The sequence below is a fragment of the Henckelia pumila genome, chromosome 4, assembly GCF_033568475.1.
Source record: "Henckelia pumila isolate YLH828 chromosome 4, ASM3356847v2, whole genome shotgun sequence".
Lineage (NCBI taxonomy): Eukaryota > Viridiplantae > Streptophyta > Magnoliopsida > Lamiales > Gesneriaceae > Henckelia > Henckelia pumila.
This window is the reverse complement of record NC_133123.1, coordinates 26,767,652-26,784,809: the sequence shown is the minus strand read 5'-3', so window position 1 is coordinate 26,784,809 and position 17,158 is coordinate 26,767,652. Positions and strand designations below refer to the sequence as shown.

The following is a 17,158-nucleotide window of genomic DNA, read 5'->3' as shown; positions in this document are numbered from 1 at the left end:
AACTTAATTGGAGTAGTACCATATATGCCATTACAATATTCTAGCATTACTCTACGTACGTTTAGTATGATCTTCCAATGCTAAATTTCTGCAGCTAGCCTTTGATTTGAATCCTCGAAATTACAAACTAATTAATTAATTGGTATAAAAAGATATATTAAAACCAAATAATATATATATATATATATATATATATATATATATATATATATATATATATATATATATATATGCATGACATCAAATTAAAGTGTGGATCGATCAATATAATGTTTTTAATTATATATATATAAATACAAAGATGAAGGATGGATATATATATGATATGTAAAATACAGTGTGCGTGGTGGGAATGACGATGATATGAATGAATGAATGAAGCATATATATATATGGGGAGTAGTAGTAGTAGTAGTAGCAGCAATTAATTAATTAATAAATTAACTACATGCATCATGCATCATCATGAGCTTAAACTCTTGAAAATCAAGAAGGCCATCTTTGTTGAGATCGAAACGAGCAATCATGTTGTTGCATTCGTCTACGCTCTTCTTCTCTCCCAATCGACTCAGCATTCTTTTCAAGCTCTTGGGGGTGATAATATTGCTACTTTCCGCGTACATGTTGAACACCTCCTTCAGATCACTCGCCTTCTCCTCTTCTCCCGCGCCTTCTATTATCTTTACCAAGTCCTCCAAGCTCAGTAACCCGTCCAGGTCTGAATCCATCAGCGCCACCGCAGCCTCCGCCTCTTGCGCCGTCATCTTACCGCCCATGGAACCCACGCACTGCTGCAGCTCTACGGGGCTTATTTTGCCGTCTCCGTTTGAATCGAAGCGATCGAATATGCGGCGGTATTGCTCGTATCTCTCCATACGTACAATTAGTATTTATGTACGTGGTGCTTAAATTAAGATTATTAGTTGAAGAGTACTGTAAAATATTGTCTGAATGTGGAATTGAAAGAATGTGTGGTGTTAGTGGTTAATATATAGATGGCTTCAAAGCTTTGACCCGAAACATGAATATTTCTTGTTTCAGATGGAGAGGAAAGCAGTGCGAAAGCCGCTGTACACGGGCCCAATACGGTTAAGAAACTTCGACCGCCAAAACGGTAAGAGCCCAAGGCCCAACGCGCATTTAATAATTAATTATTAATTAAAACAATTAATATGGCATACCTATCCAAACCAAATTGCCAAGTGTGACATACTTGATGATGATGTTGGATATAGATTACATTACAAGGGGCGGTGCAGTGCTTCACATTTATTATTTGTCCACGCACTAGAAAACGTCCTCTCATTTCATAATTTTTTTGAACAAATATTTTGCTCTCTCTTTTCAATTCTCTTTCCTCTTCATTTTCAACTTCCAATCATACTCCAATTATGGTGACTGAGTTTTCAAAATTTCCCATAAAAACAAAAAAACTTTTATGGATTTAATAATTAAAAAAAAAGAGAGATTTCGAAATAAGAAATCAAAATTATATTCTCTTCCTAATCCGCTATCCCCATTTACAAAGTAAAATCAAGTGGCTTTTATGGGGTGTCCAAATTGGTGGAGTAGGTGAACTCTTGGCTAGAGGTCAGAAGTTCGATTATCCCTACCAACACCTTCTTGGACTAGCCTATCACACAGTGCTTGTCTAGTGTGGTTTACCTGGCTAACGTAGTTTGCAGGCTATTGCGTTAGTCCGAGGGTTTACCCAGTGCACACCGAAGTTTACCTAGCAAAAGTAGTTTGTAGACTATTGCGTTAGTCCGATGGTTTATCCAGTGCACACTGAAGATAGCGGCTGCGGATTTCCACGTCACAAAAAAAAAAAGTAAAATCAAGTGATACCAATATGTTATACGTGGAAATATTATGTTCAGGATTTTTTTACTTACCAAAAAGCAATAATACATGGATAAAACATATTTTTAAGCGAACCTTGTTTGACAAAGGCATGCATCATCAAATGGTACCTTGTCATCTTTGTTTAACCATTTTATTTTTTTGATATTTGAATCCGATGAGGATATAACTTATAACGATCTATTTAGATTTTCACTTCATTTAGATTAGAAGTCAGATTTTTTTTTTATTTTATTTTTAAAAGTAGTGGAGTCTAGAGTAGGGGTGCAAACGAACCGAATCGAGTCGAACAATGGTAAAATTTTAAGGTTCGAATTCGGCTCGATAAGAGTATATTCGAGTTCGAACTCGATTCGAAGCTCGATAATTTCAAATATTTTGGCTCGAGCTCGGATCGAAACAAAGTTCGAGTTCGAGTTCGGCTCGAAACATTCGAACCTATTCGTTTACTATTGCTCGGTTACTATGGTTCAAAAAGTTCGAAATGTTCGAAAAAGTTCGAAATGTATATATATTTATTATATAATTATATTATATTAATTAAATATTAAGGCTCGCGAACTATTCGTGAACTATCGAACAAAATAATTTTGGCTCAAGTTCGGCTCGAAAAAAAGTTCGAACATGTTCGAATTCGGCTCGAGTTCGATAAACTCAAATACGAATCAAATATTTATCGAACAGACTCATAAATCTCACGAATCGTTTGCATCCCTAATCTAGAGGACTAGGAATACAACTAACGATCAAACAAGTTGACCCGATGAACCGGCCCATTCGGTTCGGGTTAGACCCGGCCAAGTGCAAAATCAATGGAAGTGGCAGAAACCGTAATAACGCAAAAAAATGAATGCCAAGTGGTCTCTAAAACCACAAATCTGCGTCCCTCCAAACCCTTTGTTTTCCGAATCTGTGAGCCGCCATGTCAGTGTTCAGCCGGCTCAGAGTGGCAGCGCGGCTTTCCTCTCCGATGCGTCTGCCGAAGGGCCGCCGCTACGGATCAGCTGCCGCCGTTCAGCTGGACTACGATTACGACGATCTTGAGGATGCAGTACAGAGGAAAGGAATGGAGGACCTAGAGGAATGGGAAACCGTGGGAAGGGGCGTTCAGTGGGTCATCATGGGAGACCCAATGGTCAACAGACACGTGTACGCGGAGCGGCTCGCGAAGCTCTTGGAGGTTCCTCATATTTCCATGGGCTCGCTTGTGCGTCAAGAGCTCAATCCTAACTCTCCTCTCTACAAACAGGTGTGCCTTCAATTTCCTTGCTTTAAAGCGCCCTACGGTTTTTTTTTTCCAAGAAAGTTGCAGCTGCCAGAAAAATATGAAATCTTGTAAGTCTTGATGTTAAATAATTGTCTTTTGTCATACTAGAATGAATAATCAAGTGTCTTAAGATATTGGAAGTCATCTTTAGGTTTATGGATTTGCAATTTACGATGTTTGGATTTGTTTGATTTAACCACCATACTATTGCTGGGACATTGTTAATCAGTATTCTTTAGGACTTGTTTCCATTTTTGAATTTTGACGTTGTAATTGTTCTTTGATTTGGTGTTGAACCAGATTGCTAGCTCGGTGAACCAAGGGAAGCTAGTTCCGGAAGATGTAATTTTTGGGCTTCTATCGAAGAGACTGGAAGAAGGTTATCGCAGGGGTGAAAGTGGCTTCATTTTAGATGGAATTCCCAGAACGAGGGTGCAAGCTGTAAGTATTACTTGCCCCCTTCTTATTTCATTTAACGGTGATCCCTTCCCTTCTTTTTGGATATCTTGCTGTTTTTAAATGTTGGAAGACCTATGTATTGTGATAATTTCAAATGATCAAGAGTTTCAAAAAATCAAATCTATGGAGCAATTTACGTATGGAAGTCCTCCCGTTGTTATTTTCCGGATATGTTACTGTTTAAGATATTGAAATGACTAATGTACTGTGATAATTTTCAAATGATCAAGACTTGGTTATGTAAAAATTTAAATTGGTTCCACGTTTATGAATATGAAGTAGAGTATTTGCCTATGCATGTGAATCCTGTTCTCCTTAGGATGGAATATATTTGAATTTTTTAGAAGCTGGTGCATTCTTTTCAGAATTTGATATTTCTCTGTTTTTTTTTTTAATTTTAAAAATTGTTTTATGATCGGTGTCTGACCATTTTACAGTAATTCCTTACCATATCTTTGTTTTTGTCGTCAAGGAGATACTCGACCAAATTACTGATATCGACCTGGTGCTGAATCTTAAGTGCTCGGATGAGTTCTTGCTGAAGAAGCCTGTAGGCAATGGAATTTACTCTCCTGCACCAGAATTCCATCGCATGTCTAATTCGGGATTTAATCTAAATTTTCATCCAGAGGCTGGTCGTTTGCAACCCTCCATCTCCAACTCGGATGCCATCTGGAAGGAGAAACTTCGCATGCATACGGAACTGGTAACTCCATTATCTCTTAAATCACACGCACAATTGCCCTTTAATCTTGGTCGCCTTAGATATTAGATATTTGGTGTTTTGGCTAATCCTTAAAACTTCTTTTGGACGCCTGTGCTTTTTACCCATTATACCTCAACTCTTTTCCATTACCTTTATTTTCACGCATGCTGATGTATTCAATTTGCTGTTCTTCAGAGGAAGCCTGTGGAAGAATACTACAAGCAACAGAAGAAACTTCTAGACTTTCAAGTGGCTGGTGCACCTGGAGATGCCTGGCCAGGTCTTCTGGCTGCGTTGCAGCTACAGCACATGAGTTGTGTCTCGTCGAGTGCCAATTCGTCACAGAAATTGACTGCATGACGATGGCAAACTAATTTTGATTGTTTCACTCTGGTGATTGTATGTATCTACAAGAATATGCGTGTGTTAGAAAAGAGTTCATTGGAAGGTTTTTGTAGCAAGTATATCCAGTTTTGATTGAGAGACTTGTGTAGTGTTCTTTTTGTTGGAGTATATGTTTACTGAAATGAGTGTAAACTGATTGAGCCGAGAGCAGAATTTTGCAAAACGATATGTTCCATGATATTAAACGAGTAAATTCATGGTAGCGTCTTTCTTAGAAAATATATTTGCCCAACTAGTAAGCTTTGTGAGGCAGATTTCGCTTCGCATTCTTGTTTTTTTTGTTCCATATGTTATTATAGTTTGGTTTAATGGGGCTGTTCAATGATAGAAACACTTTCGGGTTTCGATTAAAAATAAAATCTGAAAACAGAGAAGAAACAAGCTAAACGGCCGAGGGATAATCGATGGATAACATGTACATAAAAAGGAAATTCGTTTGCAACAAACTCTTCATGCGTGTGCAACAAACGCAGTCTCAAGAAGAGGGAATAAAAAGCACAAAGAAAAAAAACACAAAACTTAATGCCTTTACATATTATTCATGCAGACGTTACAACGTTCTCTCATCTCCGCCACTCTCAGCAGCTGAAATTGCTGGTTCACATGCCATACAGTGTGAAGGGCTCTTTACTCACTGTTCATCCATACGTCCCGAAGAAGTTGATATCTTACAGCATTTAGGCTTCCATTCTTGTTTGACACCCACGCAGGCTTTACAGAAGATGGAGATGACTGGGAGAAGTCAAGGTGGATAGATTTCATTGGCGAATCTAATTCATCAAGCTCGTCATCACTCGTCTGCGATTTCTTGAGTAGCGAGGATCCATTTCGTATCAGCAAAGGAGTGCCACCACTTTCACCTGAGAAGCCAGCAACAGAAGAAGCTGATGGTGGCTCATATATAACTGGTGCTGCAGCACATGGGAAGGTCATAACGGAATCTTCCTCGGTATCGAAAGAATCCTGAGAGTTCAATATAATGGACCATACTTTCATGAATCAATAATTCCACTATAACAAATGCCAGTACGATCGCAATGGTAAAAGAAATGCCGCTAGGAGAAAGAAACGAAAAAAAAAATGATAAAATTAAGGTTCTTTACAGATGATTCTACCGAGGAATTTAAGGCCTCAAGCACGACTCCAGGAATTGGGTCAGGACAAAACTCATCAGGGATGAAGCAGTTGAGAACCCTTCTTATCAGCGGAGGACCAAATGTTGGACAAACCTAAGGCCACAAGCAAAACCCACGTGAATAAAGAAAACACAGCGCCATTGGCTTAAAAATGTTCCAATGTACAGGCTAAACCTCTTTTCTAATTGTTCGACTTAATAGCATATCCTTTGGAAGCATCATAAGATCACTCAGTGCATTGAGAAGATGGAAAGATTTTGACGTCGTATCAGATGATCTTGGCTCATCATCATCAACTGTTTCTGAGCCATTCTCATCCTCAGGCAATTCATCATCATCAATGCCAAATAGATCAGTAAGCCATCTAGACCAATGTCCAACCTGTTATATTCAACACATGAATTGATAAGATGGTTCAAAGTTTATTTCATGCACTATACAATAATTAAAGTGACAAATATTTACACCAGTTATTTGAGTTTGAGCATTATGGGTGAGAAAGTATTTACTAGTAATGCTCACCGCATTTTTCAGTTGTGCACCAGCACCAAAGCTAGCTTTCCCTGCTGGAATAGGAAGCACGTCAGCATCACTAATGGGGTCAGCCACAGGATCTGTTGGGATTTCATCAGCTGATTCTCGAAGGATTGCATTGAACATAGCGACATCTAATCGAGCGATCAATTGCTCCATTATCTGATCACGATAAAGTGTACATAATCGGCAAAAAATTCAGTTTTAGTGGATGTCAAAACTTAATTGAGGTGCAAATTTCTCATTTGTCTAGTAACCAACACAATGCTAGCTACAGAATGCAATCTAATAAACAAAGGAATTGTTGCATATACTCCATCTTTAAAAAATGCTGAAAATTAAAATTATTCCTGACAAAGATGAGGAAATAAATATCCATCATCATTAGAATAAACAACTGTCAACTTCACATCTCTGTTGTCATATTATTTGATATCCATAAAAATACTTATTCAAACTTTATGTCATGCAGTATCTGAGCACATATAAACATTCCAAAGCACATTCCCAATGTATAAGCATGTAAGGATTACCAGCCTAGAAAGAATGGGCAAACATCCACAATCATGTCCTCCAGCTCGTACAGGACATATCCTTTCACATGCATCTCTGAAAGCCTTTTTCCAGAGTTCCAAAGAAAAAGTTCCCTGCTGCTGCTCACTTGAACTAGATGTTCGGCGTAACTTGCTCGAGTCAGAATCCATACTTCTATTAATTGATTTGGCAGCACTAGACTGCATGTGAGGAGTAAAAGTCTGGGGAAAAAAAAAAAAGCGACCGGTTGGTTTGTTCATTTTGAAGACAGCAAATATAGAAGTCCCAATTGATAAACAACCTGAAGAATGTAATAAAGGGAATACCTGCCACCATATGGACTCAATGATTCGAGAAAATATCCACATTTCAACCTTTTCTAATGCAGCTGCAAATGCTAGAGGGTTCTCCCAGTCACCAGAACTTTCCTCTGTAGAACTTCTCATACTCTTGGTGGGAAAGGACTCCCATTTAAGCAACGATGATTTCTTATTTCCATTCCTGTCCCACGCTGTTTCAGCGACAGGTCTCCTAGAAATAGGCAGCTGACTAGCCCCAAGAGACTTGCTCATTATCACTCTTAGTACAATTGAATTTGAAAGCCAAAAGGTTAATCTGTATAAAAATAAAGTGAGTATCAAGAATCTTTGATAAGATGACACTATAAGTAAATAATAATGGAAGAAATAAAAAGCCATGACTCTGCGCTTGCAATTAGTTGAGCATTGACTTGAAAGAACTACATATTTTAGGAGTTTCCATAGAAATGTTCACCAGTCAATCAACTTAACTGCAATCATCAAATAGATTCCTGAATGATCACTTTGGCAGCAAAACCAAATTTGAGAGAGAGAAAATCTAGATTCTTGGGATACACAATAATTGACTTGTTAGCAAGTAGCAACCACTTCAATCTGACTCTCCATTTATATCAAGTTTCTTAAAATGAAGACAGGCTACAAGCATGAAGATTGGACAAAGCCAAGGTTGTTCCACATGTTTGACTGCATTCAGCTATATTTTGTCAACTCATACTCCAAAAAACATAATAAAAAAATAAGGGTGAAATGCATAATCATACCTTGGAACATCATTTCCACACGCTTTTGCAACTAATACTAATCCAGATACGATACTTTTGGCAGCACTCCCTCTCCTCGAACTCGGATTCTGTCTGCGAGCATGAAAATAGAGTCTTGAGAGGCGTCGAGCTGGTGCATGGACTTTAGTCGCCGAGCTTCCATGTTCCGCAACCACAGAGTAAAGGCTAATCTCAATAGCAGCAGCCTCCCTCAGTTCACCTTCAAGATTTTTAATTTTATTTTCCAAATGCTGTACTACACTATCTGAAAGCAGGTTTTTTGTTTCCATTGTGTACAACCTAGTGTCTTTATGCTCACTGCTTCGGACAGATCCATTTCTCCTGTTTGAGTCAGGTGATGATCGAACTGACTTTATTTGCTTTGACTTGTCACTAGATGACAAATCACTAGCAAAAGCAGTATTTTCCTCGGAGCAAGACACTTCACCGTTTTCAAACAATTTTACGTGCTTCTGGACGTCAACTTGAGAGGAGACAGCTGACGGTCTATCCTCAATTTGTTGCTCTTTTTCATCCCCAATTCTTCTGTTGGCATAATCTTGATTATTTTCTCTGGTCTCATTATCGGCGGAACCACTTTGGGAAGAGTTAGTCCTTTCACCCTCAAGCATATCTCCTTTTTGTGAAAATGAAGCATCTGCATCATCATGACTGTGGTTAAGAGCAGAATCCAATGTATTATTGGTCCTGTTATCCAAATCTGAAATGTTTTCTTGGGCAATAGGACTGGTAAAAATGCCTTCATCAGAACTTGGCTGTTGCGACTCGTCCTTCCCACCATCCACAGTATTTTCCAGAATATCGCCAACTCCACTTTCGTGTTCTTCATCTTCTATATTGGAGCTCTGTTCTTTCTCCTTTCCTTCTGCATCTAATGGCTGCAAACTTCGGGAAATAATTTTTTTTGAAATCCAAGCAAGATCAGAAGATAAATCCATCGAAGACGAACGGGATGAATTCCCGGTCAAATTCACATTAGATTCAGTCATTTGCTTCTCATCTAATTTCTCAACAAAATGACCAGGGACATGGCCATTGCTTGCCTCTCCAGCACTACCATTCTCTGCAACTGCCATGTTCTGCAATTGATTGCCATCTCGCCATCAAATCATCATATACAACTTATCAACTAAAGGACAATGAGTGTTATTCAACTGATACATTACTAAGATAGCACCTCTGATATTTGTACTACAGGCTATAGAGACTTCACTCAGAATTATGAAGCAATAAACCAGAAAATAGAAGGAACATATAAAAGGTGCTGCAGCAATGGTAAGGTATCTTACCTCTTTACGTTGAGGTGATAAACTCCCATTAGATTCAGCTGCTGAAGAAGTAATGGGCTGAGATGAGTGCGAAGAAACATCATCATCAGTAGTATATGAGGCTACCTCGGCTTCTTCTGCATATTCTTCCCTCATCAACGTAGAAACACATTCAACTTGATTTCTGTCCATTGAAGCTTCTCTCATCAGGCTGTCTTTCGAAGAGGAGCTCGTGCGGCTCTTCTCAAATGGCTGGATTTTAAGGAAAAGAAGTGGATGTGCTGTGTTCCTATACGTCCGTTTACAGTTAATGGGAACACTAATACTCACACTCTCTTTAACAATACCATAATCTGCCAAGTCCAGAACAGCTGTTCCCAGTAGCTGACCTTTCGCAGTCTTGTCCCTCCGTGGTTCATAAAGATTGAACTCAATGCAATTCTTCTGAAATGCGTCTCCATCCCCTCCTTTGACAGACATCTCGCGCAACAGCGAAACATGAAGCTTGAAAGATTCATTGAATTCAATCCTTCCATCACCAACATCACCCCCAGTATCAAGTAAAGGGACGACTTGATTGGTCAAGCCAGAATTCCTATCACCATGCTCCCATTGAATCAGAACACCACGGAGATTTCTCAGTGACTGAGATGGGGGCCATGGCTTAATCTCCTGGATGTGGATTATATAATCAAGCTGAACCGAAGGGCCTTTCCTGGTATTGGTCCTCAGACCTAGAACCATGGCTCTACACAAACGCACCTACTTGCTCCTCAATCGTAACAATATGCCTGAACATATAAAATAAAAAAAGACAGACCCTCTCAATAAACAAATCATATAAACAATGATTGGTTACGCTTGAACAAGAATGAATCTTTAGTTCAGATGATACACATTCATTGCCAACATAAACACGACTTCAAAAGAAAACCGTTCAGTGGATTGACGACTATCTCCAGAAAGAAAGAAAAAGAAGTTGAAACATTAAATGATTGCACATGCAGATGCAGGTTCATTAAGCTCTGGAAAACCATAAATGCGCTTCCATTTTAACCACAAACTTTATTACCAATACCCGAATATAGTTCAGTATTCACATGACCTGTCCGGAAACAACTCTCGAAAGCCACTTCAAGACTTCTTAAACATTCAAGATTGAGTTAAAAAGGAAATCGAAAAAAGAAAAAAAAAACACACGATATAAATCACCCCATTCACCGCCAAAGCTCTGTAATCAGCTAGAAAAAGAAAAGCTTTTTTTTTTTTTTGGTCTCTCTCAAACAAATCGAGCTTATTCGAGATAATCAGACAAACCCAGATCCAGATACCAGGGAGCAAACACATTGAGCTTAATATGATTAGAATAGATGAAACAAAGATGTGAGAAAATAAGGTGAGTGGCAGTACAATGCAGTATGAATAAAGATATGAAAGCAGCAGCGTCATATTTACGGTAGGATAATGAAGGCAGCTAACAGAGCATAATGGAAGTGGGTGGGGGAAGAGGAGAGCCAAAACGATGCGTTTTGCAGGAGAGAGGAAGGTGCAGCAGCAGGTTGAAGGTGAAGGGGACAAATAATCTGAGATGTCTTTTTCGATAGTTAAGAAAAAAATCATATGGACTGAAACTCACTCGTAGTTGTTATGTAATTAATTTCTATTTCCTTACCAAACTAATTCCTGTAATAAACAAATAGTAGTATTATCTTAATTCATTTGGGTACCAATAATAATAATAATCAACTAAACAAAACGGGTCCTTTTAGTAATGACGTTGAATATGTATATTGATTTGCTGGAAGCGAGTGTCGGTGTGGTGTGCATTGAAAAATGCGGATTTGTGTTGGTGACATAAAATTATATATAAATCCATCATCAAGACGTGGACTGCATTCACAATAGGATCCGAAAAGCAATAGTATATATTTTTTAATTTTAGATAATTGTTGAATAATATGTGATGCACTGCAAAATTAAAAATTGTGTCGGCTAATTAAATTGCATCCCTCCGATAACAACACAAGATTCGCTGAAATATATGTATATGGGTGGGCAAAAATAAATTGTCCATACCCCAAAATAAAAATAAAAAATTAATTCATCGCAAAAAACAAAGAGTGAAATGGTGGTTGACAAGTCTCTATCGAGATTTATCAAAGCAAAAATATATATCGGCCAATTTTGGTGATCAAAATAAATAATAATACCCCACAAGGGATTCTGGAAACAGCATAGTATATTTGTAACAAGAAAATGTTGTGATGTGATGCAACTTATAAAAACAAAGAGTATGCACGTTGTAGCTCAGGCTCATGGCAAGTGAAGCTCCGTTTGTGATGTATCTGATTTCTGATCATCTGCATCAGCCGTAGCCTGGACTTGAGCAGCGTATTGCAAATTCCAGAGCACGTCTTCAAACGATGGAAGGCTAGAGGATGATTCAGCCGAAATACATTTGTTAGTGATAGAGATCACGATCGACAACGACTCCTGCGAGCTTGTGGTTAACACAACCGGATCCACTATTTTTCGCCTGTAATCTTGGCTGCTGAAGGATGCCTGCCAATGCATGCCATTTCCTTTTATTATTGAAATAAAATTAGATTCTTTATTTTATTTGCTACATACCATTTCATTCACCAGAAATTCTTCTCCTTTTTCACTAACAACAGGACCCACAAGGGATTCAAGCATTATAAACCCGAAGCTGTAAACATCGTCCTCTAACTTTGCCTCATGCCTGCAAACAAACCATTTTTCAAAATTAACTCAATTATGGAAAAATGAACTAGCATTTTTTTGTGATTAGTGTTTACAAATGGAAAAGCTATTATTTAAAAGGAACATTTTATACCTCGGTTTGAATCCATGTCCCTTTGCCTACAACCAGAAACGTAAAACGGATTAGATGCAGCTCATACAATATCATCCAAATATGTTCTAGATATTAAAGAGGCCATACTTCAGCATTTTCTGTTTCATCTGCAATCATGGACATTCCGTAGTCACTCAGCTTTGCTATCCCGTGCTCATCAAGCAGTACATTATTTGTCTTCAGCCGATTACTGAAGCAGGGGGGAATAACCCCAGTATGCAAAAAATGTACAGCCTTGGCGACACCAATCAGCACCGCCAGTCTGTCGGACCACTTTTGTACCTTTTCGGGACATGTTTCTGTGAAAGATCATGGCACAATTTAAGCTCTAAAGAGTTCAACACATGGCTTGCATCCTCCCTGTAGACATAGACAAAGGATTCCTTGATAATTTAAGGCCTAGAGTGATTCGGATACCTGAAAGAAGAGAGCGAAAGTTTCCATTGGGGACAAATTCATACACAAGGAACAATCTATCTGTTGCTGAATCACTTTGCACTCTACCATCAATACAATGACCCAGAAGGCCAACTAGGTGCGGGTGTGAAAGTTTCGAGAGCAAATCCAGCTGCAGTTTGAGGTTCCGAACTGAGTATTTTCTCTGTAGAGCCAAGGATCGTACTGCAACGAGGGTGCCATTTTCTAACCTTCCCTTGTAAACCTGAAGAAATGGAGGAGGAACGCTAGGAAACGTATATTCCAACCAAGTTGCAAGGCATTGCTTTGCATAAGCTTGCTCCATTTTTCTATCTATCAACACCAGAAATGATTGGAAATGTAATGTGGTTTTGTTAACAGTTTCAGCTCAGTGAAAATGATTTTGAGCTTTCGATACTTTTACTAGCCATTTAGATTTATTCATAAGTTCACTTCATCAAAACATTTTTCTTAATCCGTTCCTTAAGTCAAAATTGGATAACCTTTAATGCACATCTACGGCTTCAGTATTCATTATAATAGCATATAACAAACAGGTAAATGCATCCATGATCATTAATGTAGCACATGACAAATATTTTAAACATGTGCCCTGCAAAAAACAAAGACAGACAAAGAAGAATATATATATACTGCTTGAACATAAAAGTTTCTCTACTGTTCCATGAAACCACGGATCCAAACGGACAAAAATGAAGTCACACCAAAACTTCCTTGCAGTTTCTCCGAATTCATATTCATTAAATACTTTAAAGCCTACAAGGAAAATGAGAGTCCTTGGCTATGTTTTGGGTACCTTTCCAGTGGAGCCTTCGCCCAAAAAAACTGCTGGATGAAAACCATTTGTGGCTTCTTCCAATTCTACAATAGAAAACACCCTATAAGCTGGAGCATTTTGTGTCCCCAGTTTTGCTGCTTGAGAAATGATCCCTGAAGCACAGAAAAGGACAAAGGTAACTGAACCCAAACAATCCATGATGAGCTCTCTCTTAAAAAATTGATAACATCAAAATCAAAGGAACAGCTTTGCTCAGGGAGACACCTCCAATAACACAAGTAAATGTCCTTATATGCCAAATATCGATGAAAAACACAACGCAATGCAAAACTTATTTTCTCCTTGACTTACTGGCATTTACTAGAAGTTCAGGGGAAATCCCTGATGGTGGATCATCTTGTACGACCTTAGCTGGAGTACGTTGATCTACTGTCCCCTGTGCGTGCTGTCTTTTACAGAAAAAGAGAAACCCAACAGCCAAGAGTGTCAGCACAATAATTACTATACCCCCAATGACACCAAGCAGCAGAGCTATTTCCTTCACTGTGGATTTTGTTTTTCTTTTATCCATTTCTTTACAGTATGCTGGGGGATGCTGGTTCCTGGAGTCAATGGAGAAGCAATTTCCACTAATTTTAACTACTCTATTGTCCGCAGTGCTTAAACAACTAGGGAGCAGACCTGTGAATCTGTTGTCAGAAAGATCAACCAGACTAAGTGCTTCACCACACTTGAGATCCTCTTGAAGAGGACCACCAAGAATGTTTGATGATAAATTCAAGTAACTGATATTTGGCAAAGAGAACAATGCCGCAGGAGGGGTTCCACTCAGAAAATTTTTCGACAGATCAAGATGCTGAAGTTCACTCAGCATGCCAAATTGTTCGTGAATTAGACCCGAAAATGAGTTATTGCTCAGAAACACATTGGCCAGTCCTGCTGGCACAAAGGGCAGTTCTGAATCAAAATTGTTCTCTCTCAAATCCAGCAACTGTAAATTAGGCAAGCCTGTCAAATCAGGCAACTTCCCAGAAAGCAAATTGTGAGATAAAACAAGTTCAGACATTGTTTTAATTTTGGAAACTGAAGAAGGAAGGGGGCCCTTTAGCCTATTGTTCTTTAAGCTTAGTCTAGCGAGATTTGTCAACGAATCCAACCATTCGGGAACTGTATCATTGAAAAAGTTCCCATCCAATGTTAATGTCTGAAGCTTCACCAATCGAGACATCTTGGGAGGAATGGAACCGGATATAAAATTTGAACTCAAGTCTAAAACTTCAAGTGAATTTAACCTGTACAATTTATCCGGTAAGGGTCCCCAAATGCCTAATGACACTAAGCTAACCACCCTTAAGCTAAGCAACCTAGTCAATGTTACCACGAAAGAATCTATAGAGAAACTCTGAGATAAGGTTTGATTCGGTATAGCAAATCCATAAAATTCACCGACCTTTGCAGGCTTATCTCCCATTATTCTGAGTTCAGTAACAGAGTCATTCTCACACTTGATGCTCATCTGTGGAGGTGAAGCAAAGCTACACAAATCACCATTGAAATTTTCCCAGACATTTAAAAACGCCGGGTACTCCAAATGCTTCCGTAACTGGAAAAGAACTTGTGTTTCATAGCTTCCCAACTGAAGAGTGGTTGAAGTGAAAAATATCCACGAAAGAAGTACCGGGACAAAGGTCCTTAAACAACCCATCTCCGAGTTCCAGCTGTAATCCTTCGGATTTCTAGAAAACCCTAACAAGATTGAAACTTGGAGCAGCTAATGAGAAACAGCAGAAACAGAAACAGCTAAAATGACAAATTCTTAATGAATGGTCGGTACTCGAAATGAACTAAAGATATACTGTATTTAAGAAACATTACGAGTGTATGATAAAGAATCGAAGGAAAACTGCTGCTGCACATAGAAAGTTCAATGCATTAATGCACCTATGGAGGAAACCATAATGATAATTGATAAGCTTGTCAATAAACGACATAACAAGTGAAGAAGAAAAGAAACAAACTTAACCTTATACCACCGGCCGTTAGTAATTTATTTATTCTTATCAAAAAAGAAATTGGCCGACAAAATCAAATCCTTAGATTGGTTTGCAACAATTTGGATTCCAGAGTAGAAAATATAGAGTTAGGAATTGAAAGAAGGAAGGGTACAAATACAATAATGGAGGGAGGCAGTTGATGAGATCATCAGCATTTACTGCTTGAAAATGGGAAGATCCTTTCCTTTCCTTTCCTTGGTATGGTCTGAGCTAGCTGCTGCAGGGTATTAATGGGGTCTGCTAATTCTTTCATATAATATAAAGACAAGAAGAAATTAATGGCAACACAATTATTTATTATTATTATTTCACAAATTAAATTAAAAAGTTGGGAATTGAGATATGTAATATATATATGTTTGTGTTTTGTTTTGGGCAATTAATATTTGATGAGGCACGTGAACGAAAAGGGGAAAACCGTGGTTTCCAACTACTCTTGAGTCAGACCACATCCATCCCAATGCAAATATATATTATAAAGTTTAGTTGTAATCTATCTTTAAAACAAAACAACAACAACACTAACTAGCTAGCTCCAACGTATACATGTCGATCTGCAGGGAGTACTACTGAAAGCCTTATATTCAATCAACGCCGGATCATACTCAACTTTATATATATATATATATATAGAGAGAGAGAGAGAGATTGATGCACAATATATATATAGTAATTTATATATTCAAATCATGAAGATTAATTGATACAGCAGAATGAAGCTAGCCTAGCCTAATTACTATATATTATTAAACATGGCAGTTATATATAGATATTATAATGAAGATATATTAATTATATTTTAAATATAATTAATGCTTCATTGATATATATATATATATGTTTAATTAATAATAATTAAAAACCGCATGGTCCGGCCGAAAAGTGAAAGTCAGAGGAGCTGCTGCATCTCTTCCAGTCGAAACCTTTGTTGCACATTAGAAATGTATCTGGCCGCGGCTTCATCTTCCTCCATTAAGCCCTGGAAATTCTCCAGCCTTCCGCCTGCAGCTCTGTCGGGCACCACATGATATGCCAGTGCCACCTTCTGCTGTGGGTAATTAACCTGCTGCAGCTCCAGTTGCTTCACCATAACCAACTCCTTGTTCATCTTTTCTGGCACCTCCACCACCTTGTTCCGCTTGCCGTTGCTGCGATTATAATATAAAGACTTTACTAGCTTTGATTTCGTGAATATTAATCCCCGTCGTACTTTCGACTCCATTATATAATTTATTTATTTATTTATATGCAGGGATGGATCGAAGAGATAATGGTTTCATTGCCAGCTACTGAATGACCAGCTCTATATTTATATCAGTCGCCATGGATCGGAGGATATTTCACACCATGCTGTAACTTAATTGATACCAAACTACGAATATAATTTTTTTTTTCTTTAATTAATTTCATCTTTTGTATTTTTAAATTTTCTATTTTAATCATTTATTTGTAATTTTATAATTTTTTTCAAGACATCTACATGATGTTAACAATGTTTTATATACGTAGTAGCATATCATTATTTTCAATTAAACTGAAATTTTATATCATATACGTCTATTTTTTCAATAATAACATTAATTAAAAGTTATGCTATTGATCAGCTCAGCGATATTATTTTTTATTAAATATATATACACGTGTGTTCTTAAAATCAACTTTAATTTAGAGAAAAACCGATTTTTAAAAATATATATTTTGTAAAATTCAATCTATAACTTCTCCTCAATTGTTTT

At 37.9% G+C, this 17,158-nt stretch overlaps 4 protein-coding genes across 17 annotated transcripts; 1 reads left to right on the top strand and 3 right to left on the bottom strand.

The window, feature by feature from the left end:
- Positions 1–257: 257 nt before the first annotated feature.
- On the bottom strand, positions 258–975 carry LOC140864501 (putative calcium-binding protein CML19). The gene has a single exon (XM_073268729.1). The coding sequence runs from the start codon at positions 873–875 to the stop codon at positions 441–443; it is 435 nt and encodes a 144-aa protein (XP_073124830.1). The 5' UTR covers positions 876–975; the 3' UTR covers positions 258–440.
- A 1,735-nt stretch (positions 976–2,710) lies between these two features.
- Positions 2,711–5,009, top strand: LOC140861572 (probable adenylate kinase 7, mitochondrial). Of its 3 annotated transcripts, XR_012143720.1 has the most exons (5): positions 2,716–3,112; positions 3,431–3,571; positions 4,062–4,295; positions 4,491–4,811; positions 4,852–5,009. XR_012143720.1 is itself a non-coding variant. In XM_073264595.1 (4 exons), the coding sequence occupies exons 1-4, from the start codon at positions 2,786–2,788 to the stop codon at positions 4,653–4,655; spliced, it is 864 nt and encodes a 287-aa protein (XP_073120696.1). In that variant the 5' UTR covers positions 2,711–2,785; the 3' UTR covers positions 4,656–5,009. The 3 variants fall into 3 exon arrangements, 2 of the variants coding, with proteins under 2 accessions (XP_073120696.1, XP_073120695.1); XM_073264595.1 differs by having other exon boundaries at positions 2,711–3,112; positions 4,065–4,295; positions 4,491–5,009; XM_073264594.1 differs by having other exon boundaries at positions 4,491–5,009.
- A 74-nt stretch (positions 5,010–5,083) lies between these two features.
- LOC140861861 (uncharacterized) lies at positions 5,084–10,884 on the bottom strand. 5 transcript variants are annotated; one of them, XM_073264860.1, is made up of 9 exons: positions 10,685–10,884; positions 9,296–10,065; positions 7,986–9,085; positions 7,231–7,519; positions 6,904–7,125; positions 6,359–6,532; positions 6,011–6,217; positions 5,804–5,929; positions 5,084–5,663 (listed from the first exon to the last, which is right to left on the bottom strand). In XM_073264860.1, the coding sequence occupies exons 2-9, from the start codon at positions 10,016–10,018 to the stop codon at positions 5,328–5,330; spliced, it is 3,177 nt and encodes a 1,058-aa protein (XP_073120961.1). In that variant the 5' UTR covers positions 10,019–10,065; positions 10,685–10,884; the 3' UTR covers positions 5,084–5,327. The 5 variants fall into 5 exon arrangements, with proteins under 5 accessions (XP_073120961.1, XP_073120965.1, XP_073120962.1 ...); XM_073264864.1 differs by having other exon boundaries at positions 5,816–5,929; positions 10,685–10,883; XM_073264861.1 differs by having other exon boundaries at positions 10,730–10,875.
- A 438-nt stretch (positions 10,885–11,322) lies between these two features.
- LOC140862700 (probable inactive leucine-rich repeat receptor-like protein kinase At3g03770) lies at positions 11,323–16,747 on the bottom strand. Of its 8 annotated transcripts, none has more exons than XM_073265737.1 (9): positions 15,392–16,747; positions 15,047–15,114; positions 13,720–14,971; positions 13,387–13,520; positions 12,570–12,813; positions 12,240–12,451; positions 12,132–12,157; positions 11,906–12,017; positions 11,323–11,836 (listed from the first exon to the last, which is right to left on the bottom strand). In XM_073265737.1, the coding sequence occupies exons 2-9, from the start codon at positions 15,071–15,073 to the stop codon at positions 11,588–11,590; spliced, it is 2,256 nt and encodes a 751-aa protein (XP_073121838.1). In that variant the 5' UTR covers positions 15,074–15,114; positions 15,392–16,747; the 3' UTR covers positions 11,323–11,587. The 8 variants fall into 8 exon arrangements, with proteins under 8 accessions (XP_073121838.1, XP_073121835.1, XP_073121837.1 ...); XM_073265734.1 differs by adding an exon at positions 15,244–15,309 and having other exon boundaries at positions 13,720–15,114; positions 15,392–16,746; XM_073265736.1 differs by having other exon boundaries at positions 15,047–16,747.
- Between the last annotated feature and the right edge of the window lie 411 nt (positions 16,748–17,158).